The 17,176-nt window shown below is 53.5% G+C and overlaps 1 protein-coding gene across 2 annotated transcripts in view; it reads right to left on the bottom strand.

Annotated features, from left to right (window-relative positions):
- GRK5 (G protein-coupled receptor kinase 5) overlaps positions 1–17,176 on the bottom strand; it is a 209,971-nt gene that overhangs the window by 106,560 nt on the left and 86,235 nt on the right. For both annotated transcript variants that reach the window (XM_045803255.2, XM_045803256.2), the window contains exon 2: positions 7,292–7,387. In XM_045803255.2, the coding sequence (XP_045659211.1) occupies positions 7,292–7,387 (96 nt within the window). The remainder of the gene's footprint in view (positions 1–7,291; positions 7,388–17,176) is intronic.

Raw genomic sequence — 17,176 nt, forward strand, 5'->3', positions numbered from 1 at the left:
GTCCTTTCAAAGAGACCCAGCAGGCCAGGGCTCAGGGCAGGGTGCGACACTACGGACTTCCCAAGGTGTGCTGTGGGGCTGACGGGAGGAAAGAGCAGCTGAGGGCTGGAGGAATCAGGGTGGGCCTCCAGGAAAAGGAGTCTGGAGGCAAGGGCCCAAGGCAGGGGTCCCTGGGGACTGGACCCAAGTGATGTCAGCACAGAAACAGGTAGCCCCGTTCATCATTTGTAGTCAATTCTGCTTCTTTGGGAAACTCTGAAGCCCTTCCCAAAGGATCCTCACCTTTGCCCTCATACCACCAGCACCATGATGATAAGGATGACAATGACAATGACAATGACAATGAAATAATGGCATGTGCTGGGCACTCTGCCGGCCCTAACAACAGTTCTATGGCACTGACATCAGTGTTTCCATTTTACAGACAACAAAACTGCAGTCCAGGGACATTAAGCAACTTGCTTACTGTCGCAAGGCTGAGGATAACAGAGCCACCACAGACCACAGTGTCAATGATGGAGGTCCCTCCACGAGGCTGCACTGCTCCTGCGGCCAATGGTACAGTTCTTGTGCCTATGACCATGCCTAGCATATGAGGGGCTCCACAAATATTTGTAGGCTGATTTCTTGGTTCAAGACCATGAGCAATGTTGACTGAATAATCATGCATGAGGCAGTCCAAGGCCGTCTTCATGCTATTACAGTGTTTGGGTTCTTCGGGTTTTTTGTTTTGTTTTGTTTTGTTTTAAGTGAAGAATCTAAATTTTCTTCTAGGAACCCCCTACAGTCTAGAGCTTCTGCTCCTGGAAAGAGTTAAGGCTTTGGCAAGGGGCTGTCCCACAAGGCAAACCAAATGTCCCCCATCCATCTATGAGAGCACAGGGCACCACAGCAGCCACTTTCTGTGAATGGCCTCCCCGTGAACGTCAGTCCCGCCAGGGGGTGGGGAGGGGGCCTTGATTTATTATATGGCTTTTGGACAGTTCCTCCAGAAATACTGCCAAACAGTGGAATAATAAACTCTTTCACTCAAGCCCCTCATACTTTTTTTTTTAATGAAAGAATAAAGTACGCAATGAGCCTGAACTAAATAAATAAAAATGCCACACTTTTGCCCAACAGAACTTTCTGCGTCACTGAGGAATATTTGCAGACCTCAACAATCTTTTATCTTCACAATGACGTTCCAGCCTTCTCCGTTTTGGGTGTTCTGAGAACTTCTTTGATTGGGGCTCTCTAATTACCTTATGAGAACAATTAGCTTATTAACTAATAATGTCATTATTTGATGTTGCTTGGAGCAGACATTAGAGAACCCCTTCCTCCTCCTGTGCTCTGTCTACCATCCACCAGGACTGTCTGAAGTCAGTTACTCATGTCTGGGCTCACACTGGAAGCAGATATGTGTGGCAAGGAATCCCTGTCTTAATACTCGTTGCCGACAATCACAGGGCTGGTTTCCGGGTTGGGTGGGGAGACAACGTCCATTCAGCCACTTCATCCATCCAATCACTGTGTCAACCATGAAGACCTCAAGATAGAAAGGAAATGATCCATGTCTTCAGGGATCTCACACAAAGAGATGCCCTGGGAGGCTCAGAGAGATGCCACCTCCTCCAGGAATGTTCCTGACGGGTAGAGACTCAATTGTTCTCCAGCTTTGCATCCTGTTCCTCCATCATGCAACTCTCTCAATTTGTTATCACCTCCTTATTTCCATCAGTCTCCTGGGCAAAGCTGTGAGTAAGCTCCAGGAGAAGAGGAACCAGGTCTGTCTCCCCGGTGGGTGGTACATAATAAATGCTCAATAAATACTGGTCAAATAAGCAAATGAACACACAACCCATCTGCATGAGATATAATAAAGACAGAAACAGAAACATCTATTCCTCTGGGTGCCGAACAAGTCTCTCTGCTTTGAAGACTGGCTGGAGGCTGATGCCCAAAACGTTTATGAGTCGATCTGACGCTGGGGAGTGGAAAGCTGGAGCTCAGGGCCTGGGGCCCGGACTGTCCTGGGCAGGTCACTTCTACTCTTGGAATCTATTCACTCAGGTCTAAAATGCGTGGTTGGATAAGATGCTTTGAGTTCCTTGAGTTGGGGACTCTGTGAAAACCTCACATCGCTGTGATGTTTAGTCAAACTGCAGCCTCAGGGGAAAGGGGCCTGGGCCACTGCGGCTGGCCTCCCCCACCGAGGAGATGCGAGACCACGGCCCCATCTCGTAAGTGTATGAAGCTTCCTCATCTACACAGTAAGGGTTGGGGCAGGGGTGCTACAGTAGGAGTTCCTAAGTCCAAACTTCTAGGACTTTCAGTGGAGAAGGCTGGCTAGATTAAATTTGGGTACGGTACACACATGTCACACATCTTTTCAAAAGAGCCCTGACTTCTAATATTGCACACACTTCATTCACTCCTTGATTCACCCAATATTTAGTGAGCCCCTGCTCTGTGCCAGGCACAGTTCTGGTGGTGAACCAGACAAGACCCAGTAACTACTGTCATGGGGTGCCCAGTACCATTGGGGAGACAGAAAATACACAAGTCAATGACTAAACAAAAGATGATTTCATATGTAGTTATGAGCAAAGAACATTAAGAAATTGCACCATGTGAGGGGCAGCAAGTAGAGGGAGAGTGGGGCTCCTTTCTAGAAGCTGGTTGCAAAGGCTTCTATCTGAGCTGAGACTTGAGGGCTCCCTGGAAAAACGTAGGGAAGAAATTTTCAGGTGGAGGGAAGGGCAGGTGCAAAGGCTCTAGGCTGGAAATACACGTGGGGTATTTGGAGAACAGAAAGGTGACCAGTGAGGCTCATGAATGGGGCAGGAGGGAGTGACCGGAAACAGAGGTGAGGGCCAGCTCGCGTAGGGCAGGATGGGAAGGGCACTGCCAAGAAGCCCACGGGGAGGATTTCGGGGATCTATGGACTTGGATGGAGAAAAATGTCATCTCTCTTTTCACCAACCTCTACCTGAAAACCAGCACTTCCCCAGTCGAACGCAGACAACAAACAACAGTGACGTTAGGGTGCCAGGGACTGGTCGATGACAGACGCTGCTCGTCCATTTACAACACCGCGGTGGCAGACACCTGGAAATACCACTTCTGCTCCTCACAAATGCAAAGTTACAGTAGCTGCGAGCACAGCGGTCGGCTGTTATCAAGTCTTAACAGAGACGCTCACGCAGTCCAGTATCATAAATTCGAAAAGTATCTAAGAACTGAATCTGAAGAGAACCGGTTTCTCTTATAACCCCATGGATTTTGTTTTAGAAAAGGAAAAGCCTTGTTCTGAGAAGGGGTCCCTAGGCTTCGCCCAGTGGCCCAGGTGCTCACGAGCCACAGTAAGGAGTTTGACATTTACTCCAGGCGGGACGAAGCCGCCGTTTCAACGAGTTTCATGGGCTACAGTTTCCGTGTTTCAAAGGCCTCCCGGCTGTGGGGCCTGTGGTTGTGCGGGGCAGTGCCAAGGGCAGGAGAGGGCGTGGCTTACCTGGCCACTGTCCTGGGCCTTCGGGAGGAGGCACCGTCCCCAGGTCCTCATGGGCTCTGCTCTTCCCTCTGCTCAGAAGCCTGCCCCCCCCACCTCACGCTAACCTCTGGGCCCAAAGGAACCTGGTCCCTTGGCCTGAAGTCTCCCCCCCCCCCCCCGCACCGCCCCGGGGCATCGTCCCAAAGAGCTTCAGAAAGTGAGCTCATGTGTCCACAAGAAAAATAAATGCGGCATTCGCCACTTTTCGGTTTGTATATTGCTCTAGAAAAGAAATGAGATTTTTATTTTAGAAAGCCTTCCAGCAGGACCCCAGCGGAGGCCAGGCAAACACCAGGGGGACGGACCGTGACCGCTCGGGGAGGCCCAAGCACTGGGACCCACTGCCATGAGCGGCAGCCCCGCCGTTTACGGCTGCCTTCCTGTTTTCCCCGGGCCTCTCTTCACACTGCTCTCTCACACACAGAGTCTTTTCAATGCCCTCCAGGAGAACAGAAGAATCCATTTTCACACGCCGGCACGCACGTTTCTCCCACCCTCCCCGGGGAGTGGGCCCTGCCAAGAGGCCTGTTTATGGACATACGGGGACAGATGGGGATGGGGCCCGTGGGGTGGGGTCCTCCAACTGAGACAAGCGGAGAGCTGAATCCTATGCTCCCAGATGCCCCAAACCGGAAGTGAGAGTGGGGCCAGGCCAACTGGGAGCTGAGGGACATTTATGGTGCTTCTCGGGCAATGCCTGGGAGCCTTGTGAGGGAACAGGGATGCAGTGTGGGGTCTGCAGGGTCTGGCTTTGGAAGGAGAGGGCTGGAAGGGGCAGGGCTGGTTCACCTCGAAGGATCAGAACAGTGTCAGAAGCGGAGAGGAAGCATGCACTGGGTCTTTGGAACCAGGCTAAGTGAGCAGCAGGAAGGGAAAGTGAGGCACCCATGTTGCTGGTGAGGAACAGCGCAGAAGGGTGACCACTCTAGGGGCCAGTTGCCCCAACCACTGCCCATTTAGCTCTGCACCCCTTTCCCAGGGCTCTGGTTAGAACAGGCTGGGTTTTGTTTTTCTTGGGTGGGGGTTCGTTTTTATCTGTATCCATTGGCATTTCTGGATTGTGAGTTTCTCCAGAACCCGGTCCCTGGGAATAAGGGAGGCAGAAAAGAGAACCCAGGAGCTTGCTGGCATGTCATTCCTCACATTCCCGGGTCCCCAGCCAGTCTGCCTTCGTCTCTCCACTTTTCACAATTTTCCTCTATTTGTTTCATACATAATGTCCGGAGCTTTTGCCTGTTCTTGGCGGGAAGGTAGGGGACAGTGCTCTACTCCATCGTGTCTGGAACTGAAGTCCTACACTTCATATTGTTATGTTTTCTATTTTTTTAAGATTTATTTATTTGAGAGAGAGAAAGCACAGAGGGAGAGGGAGAAGCAGACCCCCGCCGAGCGGGGAGCCCAACGTGGGGCTCGATCCCAGGACCCTGAGATCATGACCTGAGCCGAAGGCAGACGCTTAACACACTGAGCCACCCAGGTGCCCCTGTGTTTTATATTTTTAAGAAACACATGGATCAAATATAGCAGGATTCTCCAATTTCTTTAGCCTGTCTGGCAGTTGCAGGAAAGCCCTTACGTGGCTTTCAATACTCTTGCATTTATTGGAAACACTGTATAAATTCAGTGTTACTCACACCCCTTCATTCTTCGCTCACTCATCCGCCCAGCCTCTGTCGTGCACCTCCAGTCACCAGCTACACAGTGGCAAAGTAAAAAGATCCTTCCTGAAGAGCCTTTCACAATTGGGGTGAGCAGACAGCAAACAACAGCTAAGGCAGGGTGCTCCCACAGAAGAGGACAGCTTGAAAGATCCGTGCCAGGGGGCTAACTCAAATTCTCTGAGGAAGTGGTGGTGGGGCCTGACTGTGCCCCCAGGGCATTCCTGGTATCACCACCTATGTGCAGTCTACCCAAAGGAAGAGAAGCAAATGCCTTCGTAAGAACACGCTTCGTGGGCAAGGCCCCGCCCAAGTAAGCTGGCTCTCACACAATTACCCCACCTCTCTGCACAGCTCCCCGCTTCGAGTGGGGGGAGGTCTTTCCTCCTATTTCAAGCTCTCTCCTCCACATCAGCACTCCGGAAAGGTCTCTTGCATCAATCTTTTGGCCGTAAGCATGAGTGGGAGCCATTCCCTGGGCCTGTAGAGGAAAACTGGGCTCAGCACCCAGAACAGGCATTCAGGGCCAGTGAACTTGCTCACCCTGGACAAGAGAAGACTTGTCTCCCCAAGGGTGTATGACAACCATGGCAATTGAGGTCCCCACCCCTAGGCCCTATTCTCTCCAAGTCTAAATTAGCATGAACGAAATGGCCCCTGGAAAAAAATGGCCAGACTCCAGAGAGGCCCTTCCTCCCTGCTCTCTGAAAGCCACTTGGAGTTTAGCTTGGCAAAATGCTCCCAGCCCCAGGAGATGTGCCCATCTTCTCTCCCACCCTGCCTCAGGTGCCCCCAGCTTCAAGGGTGAATGCAGCACACCCAGCACGGGAAGGGCCCAGCAGAGTGGTGGCTGCTGGGCATTCCAGAAAGAGAGCAGGAGTGCTAAGGGGAAGGTGTCCTGGGCTCCTGAGGAGGGCTCCAGTGAAGCCCCATTTACACACATGGTCTCATTTGACTGGGTTCATGATCACTTCTTTCACCTGAGGAAACGGAGGGTCAATAAGATTAAGTGACCAGTCAGGTGGGATCTGAACCCAAGTCTGTCTGAACCCATTGACCCTGATCCCTTCGGCCAGCTCCACTCGCTCCAAGAACACCATACGGGGGATCTGATCTGAGGTGTTGAGGTGAAAGGTGGATCTCGAGGACACTTCCCCGTGCTTTAGCACCCTACCTGCTTCACCAGCTCACATCTGCCCCCACTGGGTGCAGGCGGCATACACAGGGCACACAGGGGAGAAGGGCCGGGGTCCCCACCAATAGGGAGGAGCCCATCACGTCCACCCCCTCCCTGGGAGCCCTGTGTCCTCATTTGGTGAGTTTGGCTGTGCCGACCCCGTGAGAAACAAGGCCCCTCTGCTGTAGGAGGGGCTTGGCTGGGTGGGCGCCTGAGAAAGAGGACTGGGTTGTCCCACTGAACAGGGTGGCCCCTCGGTGAGCACCAGAGTCCTTTCAAGAGGAAAGGGAACCCAGACATTCACCCCGCCCTCAGCTCCCAAAAAGCCTGCTTGCTGAGGGCAGAGCCCACAGGCTCCAGGAAAGAAGGGTGGGAGGCTATGAGGGGGCACTCAGTACCAGGCCTGGCCCACCTCCACCACCCTCCCATAAGCTGTGCAACTTCGGGCCACTTACAGATCCTCAGTTTCCCCATCTGAAAGATGGAGTAAAAAAACAGTATTTGCCTCCGAGGGTAATTGGGAGATAATCCTGCCCCAGCACACACCAAATATTCAATGAAGTTAGTTTCCTTTTTAGAGGCGTAGGGGTGGGGGGAGGAAAAGAGGGAAAGGGAGAGTGAATCCTAAGCAGGCTTCATGCCCAGCGCAGAGCCCAACTTGGGGCTCGATCCCACAACCCCGAGATCACAACCTGAACCGAAATCAAGAGTCAGATGCTTAACCAGCAGAGCCACCCAGGCGCCCCTGTTATTTTCACCTTTCAATTAGCAAGGATGTCAGCCTGGAGCTCCCACCTGGAATCACTTTGCTGCATTAAAGGGTTCGTATCTGACTCACTGTACAAAACAGTTTGTGGGTCAATGGGCTCCTCGCTCCCCCCCCAACCCCTTCCCGCGCCCCCTCCAGGCAGGCTAGCTTACCTATGGTCCTTCGGAGGTCTTCACACTGGCTAATGTGAGGAAACTTCAGGATTTCCTTCCACTTCTTGCTTTTCCCCTTGCGCTTTCCTCCACCCCCTGCAGAAATGGGGGGAAAACATGTTGGGCTGATGTTGGTCTTGTCCAAGGCTCCAGAGCCTGTTTCCCATCCCAGTGAGTCTGTCCACCAGCTTCAGGGGCTGGGAGACAGCCAGGGGGCTCAAGGTCAAGTCAGTGACACACCCCAAACCCCAGCAGGCACACACACTCCCTCCAGGCCAGCATCGAGCCTGTGTGCTCTCCCCGCATAGTCGGGCCTGGGCCTCTCCACCAGCTGGAGCAGACGAGCCCCTCCAGTCATCCAGGCCTGAGCCCACACCCGGTGCCCTGGTCTTTGTCGACATCTCCCACTGTTGTTCAGACCCACTGGGTGCCCAGCCTCTGGCTCCAGACTAGACCCCGACCTTCCCACGGCAGGGGCCAGGTCTGCTGGACTTAATATTGCCTTCGGGCTCAGGAAGTCCCGCAGAATAGATCCACCAGTGAGTGGACCGCAGCCCCCTCATCGCCTCATTCTGTCCTCTCGTTTCCTGTGGAGAGTCCCCTTCCCCACATGGAGGCCAGATGTTGGGAGCAGGGACTTCAATTTCCACTCGTCTCCTGTACCCCCTTCTCCTCCTGCCCCACAAACCAGAGGGTTGCAGAGGCTGTGTTCTCAAGGCTGCGAGGACTCCTGAAGGGCCCCGTCCTGCCTCACGTCCTCCTCGGTGTGCACGTGTGATGAGCATGCCCATGCTAGGGACATGCACGTGTAACACACACGCACATGTGATGAACACACGTGCAATGAAGAGCCACACATGCTGAACCCGCACATGTGATGGCTATGCAGTGAACGCGCGGAGCTGAATAAGGTATACATGCGGGCCATTCCCATCCCCAGTACTACTCCTTATCCATGGGACGGTGGACAGATGTCAGAACGCTCAGGTGTGCAAACAGCAAGGGGAAACGCCAACTCTGGCCTGTGTCCCGGAGCCCACCAGTGTTTGGGCCTCAGACCCGGAGACCCCTCTGTGTCTCTGTGGCCAGGACTCTCAAGGGACTGAGATGCCATCGCCCACCCCCACCCCCAAAGTGGCCTTAGATACCATCTTGCTAAAGTCACATAGCCCTTTAGACCCCTCGGTATCTTGGGATATTTAGGGCCTTTTACCTTCCTTCACGCAGTCAACACCTCAACCCCTGTGGAGTTTAGGGCCCAGTTAGAGACGCAGGAGCCGGGGCAGAGCCTGGGCACCCTGGGCCTGCTCCTTGCTCTAGGTGGCTGTGCAGCGTCTCCAGTCTCCAGCCCTCCCTGAGCGGGCGTGGGCCCCTCTCTCCAACCAGCAACCCGACGGATGTGGGACGAGCTGAGCTTACACCCACCCCGGCCCAGTGTGTGCCCCGGGGCTGGCAGGGAGCTGGTCTCCATGTGTGAGGATTCCTCACTGTCAACCCTGCTGCCCTGGGAAGCTGAGGCCGGGTTCCCCATCAGCAACTGGGTTAGCTTCTGAGGCCAGGCCCAGGACCCCCACCCTGGGGGCTGGAAGTAGGGGAGGGAGCTGATGGGGGTGGGGGTGTCCCTTCTCTGCTCTCTGCTCATCCTGTTTTCCTTCCTCTCCAATCTCTGCAGAAGGCAAAGGCCTCAGACTCCAAGGGGCAGAACGAGTGTGCACTGGGCACTTGCTGTGGCCAGGTACCATTTGAATATTATCTTATTTAATGGTCAGAATGACCCTTGGAGGAACAGATCACTGGACCAATGTCACAGATGAAGAAACAAATGTCCAAAGTTGAGCAACTTGCCTGCTGATGGCCTGTCCGACTCCATATTTGCTCTTCCTCTTGCTGGGTCAACACACATGGGCGCACATAGCAGAGCCCTTCCCCAGGCCCTGGCTTGGGCCAAGTCACTCATGTGCATTCCCTGGAGCCCTCACTCTAAGTCTACAAGGCAGAACCATGACTATTTCCCCCTTGACAGATAAGGAAACTGAGGCATGGGGAAGAAAGAAGCAAGTGGTCTTTTTTAATGGCTCATTAATGGCAGAGCCAAGACCCCAACTTGAGTGGACTCCAGACCCTAGGCCTGCACCCTCACCCTTCTGTGTGTAGACCTTCCCTTGGGGTGCACCGAAAGCCAGGGAAGTTCTCAGGGATCAAAAAAAAAAAAGCTGGTGTCAGGCCACAGAAGTGATGGAGTGTTGAATAAGAGGAGCAGGAATGGGGCTCTCTCTAGATGGGGCCCCAGCCTACAAGCTCTGAGAAAAGATGCCACCCCAGACGTCTGCAGACTTGTTCTGCTTGACCCACATGTGGCTTGTCTGCCTGTTCACTGAACCACCTGTCAAGATCTGAAACCATGAGGAGACATGCCATGCAAATCCAGATTCCGGACTTTTCTCCATGACCAGGCATCCCACGTGGCAAGAATCGGCTGGAGCCGGAAGCAGCCGCTCCCGTGGACAGGCCATGTGGCTTCCATGCAGGCAGCCTGCCTGGTCTCCAGAAGGATTAAAATGTGCACACCCCACCCCCAGAAAAGGGCCGTGCTCTAGAGACATCAGCAAAGTCAGATGCTCACATCTCAGCCTTCACCAGGCTGGGAGGTCAAGAATGGCCATCAGAACCCATCTAAGTCCTTGTCCCCTCCCATCCCCGCACTGTTCGCTCCCAGATCTGGCTAGAAGAAAGCACGTGTGTGTGTGTGTGTGTGTGTGTGTGTGTGTGTGCGATAAAACATACACAACATGAGATTTACTATATTACCCGTTACTAGGTATACAGTCCAGAGGCATTCAGTACATTCATGTTGTGGTACGACCATCACCACCATCCCCCTCTAGAACTTTTCATCACCCCAAACTGGAACTCTGTACCTATTAAACACTAACTCCCTCTTCCTGCCAGCCCCTGGCAGCCACCATCCTACTTTCTGTCTCCACGAATTTCACTACTGTAGGGACCTCGTATAAGTGAAATCATAACATATGTGTCCTCTTCTGATTGGCTTATTGCACTTACACAATGTCCTCAAGTGCGTATAAGATTTCATTCCATTTTTAAGACCGAATAGTATTCCACTGTGTGTAGGTACCACATTTGCTTCATCCATTCATCCCTTGATGCACACTCGGGTTGTTCCCACCGCTTGACTTTTGTGATCGATGCTGCTAGGGATATCTGAGTGCCTGCTTTTGATTCTTTGGGGTATATGCCCAGGAGGGGCATTGCTGGATCATATGGTAGTTCCATCTTTCTATGGAACTGATGAAACCTTCTTGACGCTATGGACAACCGGGCGGTGCTGCATCAGGCTGTACCCCAACTCTCTGCGATCAAAACCCAGGGATGTGACTTTCGAAAAGGCTCCCCAGGTGATTCCCAGGTGGACAGTCTACAGAAAACAGGGGTCTATTTTACACATGTACACACGTGTGCATGCATACTTTTTATGGATTAATTTATCCATTAGGAAAATTAACACAGACTCATTAATTCGCTCAACCAATATATGGTGAGTGCCTACTAAATGCCAAACTCTAAGCAGGTGCTGGGGACACAGTGGCAGGCAAGAGACACAGGGTGTCACCATCTTGGGCCTTCCAATCTAGCAAGGAAGACAGACATCAAAGGCTTTATTTCAATGGTTCTCAGTCTGGGAAATTTGTCCTCTGGGACCCATTTGGCAATGTGCAGAGATATTTTTGGTTGTCACAGCTGGGCTGGGGGTGCTACTGGCCATGAGTAGGCAGAGGCCAGGGATGTGGTTACACACTGCGCAGTGCATGGGACCGCCCCCCACAATGCTGCGACCTGATCCAAAATGTCGATAGTGCTGAGAAGGAGAAACACTGCTCTATTTCACAATCACTTTGACCACTCAGAAGTGCAGGGTTTGGGGGAGACGTTAGTAATGGGGCAATGTGTCGCTGAAGCTAGAGTTAGGAAGGGAAGGAGAGGGTCCGACAGCCTCCCAGGGGCTGCCCCAGGGTGACAAGGCAGACTTCTCAGCCCACCTGGGGCTCCTTTCCTCCTACTCCTTACCTCCTCAGCCCCTAGAACAAGGCAGGGACTGTGGCAGGCAGGATAATGTTCCCCAAAATGTCCATGGCCTACACCCTGGCACCTGTGGATATGTTAGGATACATGACAAAGGGGAATGAACGCTGCAGATGGGATTAAGGATAACGGCAGGAACGTTATCCCAGATGGTCTCCGTGGGCCCGATGTAACCATTAGCGTCCTTATGTGTGGAAGAGGGGGCAGAAGAGTCAGTTTAGAGCGACGCTGGGTGAGAAAGACCAGACAGCCACTGCTGGCTTTGAAGATAGAAGGGGCAGCAAGAGAGGGGGCAGCCTCTAGAAACCAGAAAAGGCAAGAAAACAGATTCTCCCCGAGAGCCTCCAGAAAGAACAGAGTCCTGCCAACACCCTAGTTTTAACCCAGTGAGACCCTACGCAGACTCGTGTATCTCAATAATTTGTGTTCCTTTAATCCACTGGGTTCGTGGTACGTGTTACAGCAGTGATAGGGACACTCTCAGCAGCGTGTCCCCCAAATGGCCGCAGGCATCCTGAGTAGCCTCCCCGCTCACCTCGCCTCCAGTTCCTTAGAAAGTCTCATGATGTAAACCCTGCCCCTCCGTAACTCAGATGGGCTGGAGAAAATTCTCTTGTCTTAACCATAACCAAAACTTACCATGAAGAGGTCACCGCTTGCAGACAAATATCTGGCTCTTAAGTGTGCTGCTGGGTTAGGAGATGGCATGTCTGATGTTGTTTATTATTTCAACCGGATGTGATTGCTTCTTGGGACCCTGAGGCAGCGAGGCTGCAGCAGTCCCTTGCGTGTCCGGGCCCTGGGGCCTCAACTGCCCCAGGCCCACCTCCCTGCTTGGGAGGGGAGTCAGGCCTACAGGGGGCTAGAACCACCACCTCTCTACCACTCAGGGAGGCTCGAGCAGCTGGGACAGCCAGTTCCCAGGCCTGCCCCTCCACCACTGGTCACCCATTCTCCTTGGCCAGGTTCAAAGCCCTTCACCATGGGATCACCGTCCCCCCAAGCTTTATTTCCCTGCCTGCCATTGCTCTCAGGGCCTTTGCACTCACCGTTCCCTCTGGCAGGAGCATCTTCTGTCTACCTAATGTGAGTGTTTCTCATGCATGCTTCAAGTCTTCACGCAGCCATCCAGCTTTAAGACTGTTCTGTGCAGGTATGGCCATCCCAGAGGGCTTCTCTGACCTGGGTAGCTGAGGTGGGCCCCATTCTCTGCCTGTTACCACTGCCACCAAACAGCATTTGGGCGGCCCTGGTTGGTGGGGCAGTCTGTCTCTCTCTCTCACACACACACTTGTCTGCTGTCAGATTCACTGACCCGCTCTCCCAGCACAGTGAGCACGTTTTCACTGGTGTGTCCAACCTGTACGCCTGAGGTAATGACCAGATTCCCAGCACCAGCCCCAGCTCTTGCCAATACCTGACAGCTTCCTATTGAGTGCTTTACCTGCCTGTCCTCAGTCCCCCTGCTCAAGGGAAGACCATGGGTCAGGGCCCTGGGTTTCTGTGCTCTCTGTTGCTCTCTCCTTGGCCCACTGTAAATGCTCAAACAGCATTTGCCAAGAAGATGCAAGTGTCGTCCCTCTGACGTCTGTATGCATCATCCTCTCCCCCGCGCCCCGCCCGAGACCCTGCAGGAGAAGTTCCTGGCCCCCCACCTGCCGGAGCTCTGCTCCTTCCTCAAGCCCTCACCTAAAGCCCCTTCCAGGGCTGCCCTGGAGAGGCAGAGCTCCCTTGCCAAGCCCACAGCCCACTCCCAGCTCCACCCAGACCTTTTCAATGTCTTTCCAGAGGGTGGGGCAGCTCACACAACGCCGGTTAATCACAAGCTTTCATTAAGTTAGGATGACTGACTGGGTAAACCGATGTTTGCCGGAATCAATGACAATCTCCACCCCACCCCACCCCAGCTGTCTGAGGTTAGCTCTGACCTGGGTGCTATCTGTCTGGTGCTTATTAAGGTGGCATTAGCCCCAGTTTGCGGATGAGAAGCTAGAGGCTCAGGGAGAGGCATTAATGGGGCCAATGAATGAACCCCCTGCACTGACTCACAGCCATTTCTTATCTTGAGCAGCTTTGGGTTTTATTTGCTTCACCATCTGACCCCCTGCTGCTCATAGTTTATCTTTCATGCGCCAGAAACGAGTCAGTGAACTGGACATGGTCCCGCCCTCAGGGACATCCAGCTCATTCCTGGCTTCAAAGAGCAGAGATGAGCAAGACTGCTCAGAGTGTGGCCTGGTAGGTGGGGGGCGGGGGGGCTTCCTGGAGGAGGCGCAGCTCCATCCAGGGAGGGGATGGCAGCAACACAGGCCAGGGGGCTACACGAGAAGGGGTCCTGCCCGAGGAGGGAAGAGGCCAAGATGTCGGGGACACGGGCTGAACTCTGCCAGCTCACGGCTCTGAGAAAAGGCACCAAAGGATCAAGACCGCGGGTCTTGCTCCTGGAATGGGAAAGAGTCTAAGGCAAAACCTGGAGGAAGGTGGGCAACAGGAAGACAGGAGTGTTCCCTGACTGGAAGCCTCAGCCCCAGCTGGCCCCATAAGAAGAAGGGGGCAGTTGCCAGGAAGGAAATTGTTTAGCAAATCATTTCTCCTTTCTCCCGCCCCCAGGGTCCCCCTGGGCCGCCAGCAATGGCCTCTTACAGGTGCACCCCAGGAGGGCGAAGGCAAGTGTGATAAGGGGGTGGCAGGGCAGAAGGAGGGAGAGTAGCCAACAGAGAGGAGTGGGGGGCTCCTCTGGCAGGAGGGCAAGTCCTAGCAGGGACTGGAGTGTGGGGACAAAAGGCAAAGAAGTAGCTACCATTTCTTCAGCATGGGCCAAGTGCTCATGAACTAACTGGCATTCCTTTTGCTCCTGTGAATGCCCCCAGGGAAGAATAAAAGGATCACTCCAAAACAGCTGCCATGAGAAAGCTGTCACTGTGGAAGAAGAAACCGGCTTACTGCTCTTCTTGTTGCTTGTACTGGGCTCAAGGGAGGGGTTCGTGCTCTGAGGGCAGAGGACTGAAATGAGACAGCACTGGGAACCAGAGGGAGCAGGGCGAGGCAGACCCATGCCTACTCTGGGGGATGGTGCTGGAGGGGAGAGGGGCTGAGCTCCACAACAGCACCGGCTCCATGGCAGCTGGATCCCAGTGATGAAGGCCTCTGAGCACGGAGGAGCCTCCAGCCCCCCAGGGATCGTGGCCGGACTGGCACAGTGCAGTGGAGCCCCTCCTCCAAAGGACACTGACAAAACCAGCAACAGCAGAGACCCCGATGGTCTGTGGTCTTGTTGGCTGGACTCCTTCGAGCCCTGGGGCTTCTCTTTCCATCCTTGGAAGGAAGTGGGGCAGATCTTTGCCAAACAATTGACCCTGGGATTCTTATTAACCTTTCAGTATGACATATTTGATCTGGAAATTAAAGAAACGTGACCCTGCCAGTACTCCTAGGGTCTGGGGACAATCGGTGAGGACATCATCGCAGTTAACTCTTACATCCAGTCCTTGAGGCAGGTCCTGTTACCGAACCCATTTTACAGATAAGAAAACAGTCTCAGAGGGGCAAGAACCTTGCCTCAAATCACTCAAACAGCCACGTCACAACCTGAGCCAGGACCCTGGTGCTGGATGCTTCAAGTTCCTTCTTCCCTGCTGACAAATGAGCAGCTGATCACTTGGGGGAAGCTGAGGAAGCCTCCATACATTTGTCGGGAAGCCCCTCCTTCACGCCCTTGAACCAGAGGGTCAGGGTGGTCCGTGGGCCAGCAGCATCAGCTTCACTGGGTAACTTGCTAGAAATGCAGATTCTCGGGCCCCACCATGACCTATTGACTCAGAAACTCTGGGAGTGGCACCCAGCAACCTGTGTATTAATGAGCCTTCCAGGTGATTCTGATGCTCACTCAAGCTTGAGAACCCCCGCCCTAAAGTAAGAGAAAGTTCCTGAACATCACTTTGGAAATGGGAAGATGGGACCACTCTCTCTCTCTGGGAATTTCTCTCTCTCTGATCGGTGACCACCCTGCCCACTTCTAAAAAGGATTAGAAGAAACACATCGGGATTGGGACAAACACCAAAAAGTTCCTCCCAGCCCCCAAATTCAGTGATCCTGGCATCTGACTGACAAGAACCTGCCTGACTTGAGTTGACCTTCTCACACGGACACCTGACAGCTTCAACCATTTACCAGGCCACCAGCCAGGGCGAGGGCAAACTGTATAAGAGCCCTCCTATTTCCAACATGCTCAGTGCTGGCCTATAAGAGTCCAGGTTGGTAAGCTGGCCTCAGGGAACCCCACTTCATGCCCCTAGGCCTTGGCCTGGCTCCCTAAGAAGCTGGGCAGGACTCCCCTCAAACCCCTCCCATATCAGCCGTGCACACTTCCTCTACTGGGTGTCTCTGCATTCTGATGGCCTCTGGACCTTGATTGTTCCATGGATCCTGGAGGGGAGAGAACCATCTATGGAGATGGGCTTGCCAGGGTCCACAGAGGACCTGATACCTTGTGTGGGCCCTGAGGAGGGAGGATGCTTTCCCACAGAGCATGTTTCTCTAGGACAGACTTGTCAACTCAAGTCGAAAAACAGTGTTGGTGAGTACGGTTCTAGACAAGGTGAGCACGGAGAGAGACTCATTTGAGCTGGCCTGCAAAGAAGGGGATTGTTATCAGGATCGTGGAGGCCTCTCGAATCCAAGGAAAGGCAGCTAAGAGCAGCTTGGGTTTGTGGGAGTCAGAAGGCCATGGAGACATAGAGAAGCTGGGGCTGGGGTGTCTGCCCCTCACGCCACCACGTGCCTCTCTACAGACCATACCAGGCTCACTCACCCCTTTGCCCAGGCCCAGCGGGCCCTTGGTGTACAATGAGGAATTTGACTGGCCTTTGTCCCTGGTTCCTGGGAGGTAACCTCCAAGTTCTTAGAATTTTCCGAGTGATAGAGTGTTGTTTTTATTCATGGTGGGTCCCCCCAAACGTGCCTGAGTTTATGCTGACAAGATAGCTCAAGATGGGACTGACCATGCCAGAATGATCAACCGTGTGATTGGGTAGGTTCTGAACCCGGTGATAATATCCTGACCTCTGAGGAGAGACAGGGGGCTGGGGATTGAGCTCAGCCACATGGCCCACGATTCAATCACTCATGTCCAAGGAACGAAACCCCAGTAAAAACCCTGGGCACTGGGCACAGGCGAATTTGAAGGCTGCAGCCAGGAGGGTAATGCACCCCTCGCAAGCCCTGTGCATCTCTCTCTTTTGCTGGTTTGGCTTTGTGTCCCTTTGCTCTAATAAAATTACAAGTAAAGTGCTCTGAGTTCTATGAGTCATTCTAGTGAATTATCAAACCTGAGGGGGTGAGAGAGTCCCTGAATTTGTAGCCAATTTGTCAAAAAGTACATGCGACCCGGGACCCCCAAACTTGCAGTTGGGGTCTGAAAGGAGGGCGGACTGTGGGACTGTGCCCCTCATCTGCGGAGTCTGTGTTAATTCCAGCATCGTTAGTATCGGAAATGCGTTACAGCTGTCAAGGACCCCAGGTCCGCAGCTCTCTGGCCCAGCTCACCACCTGCCTGCCAGAACCCTGATTCTAAAGTCCCAAGGAACAAATCTGATTGGCCAACTCATTTTTTCTCTCCAGGCCACAAGCCATGGGCCAGCCTGGACTCTACACAATCCAGTTAGTTCTGACCTTTGGAGATGGGAGGCCTGGCGTGAGAAAGCAGGCCGAGCAAGCAGCCAGCCTCCCTGCGCTCGGGCTCACACATTCAAGAGCAGGAGCCCCCAGGGCAGGGCCAGATGTCA

The sequence above is a fragment of the Ursus americanus genome, chromosome 6 (assembly GCF_024610735.1).
Source record: "Ursus americanus isolate L20-20 chromosome 6, mUrsAme1.1.p, whole genome shotgun sequence".
Classification (NCBI taxonomy): domain Eukaryota; kingdom Metazoa; phylum Chordata; class Mammalia; order Carnivora; family Ursidae; genus Ursus; species Ursus americanus.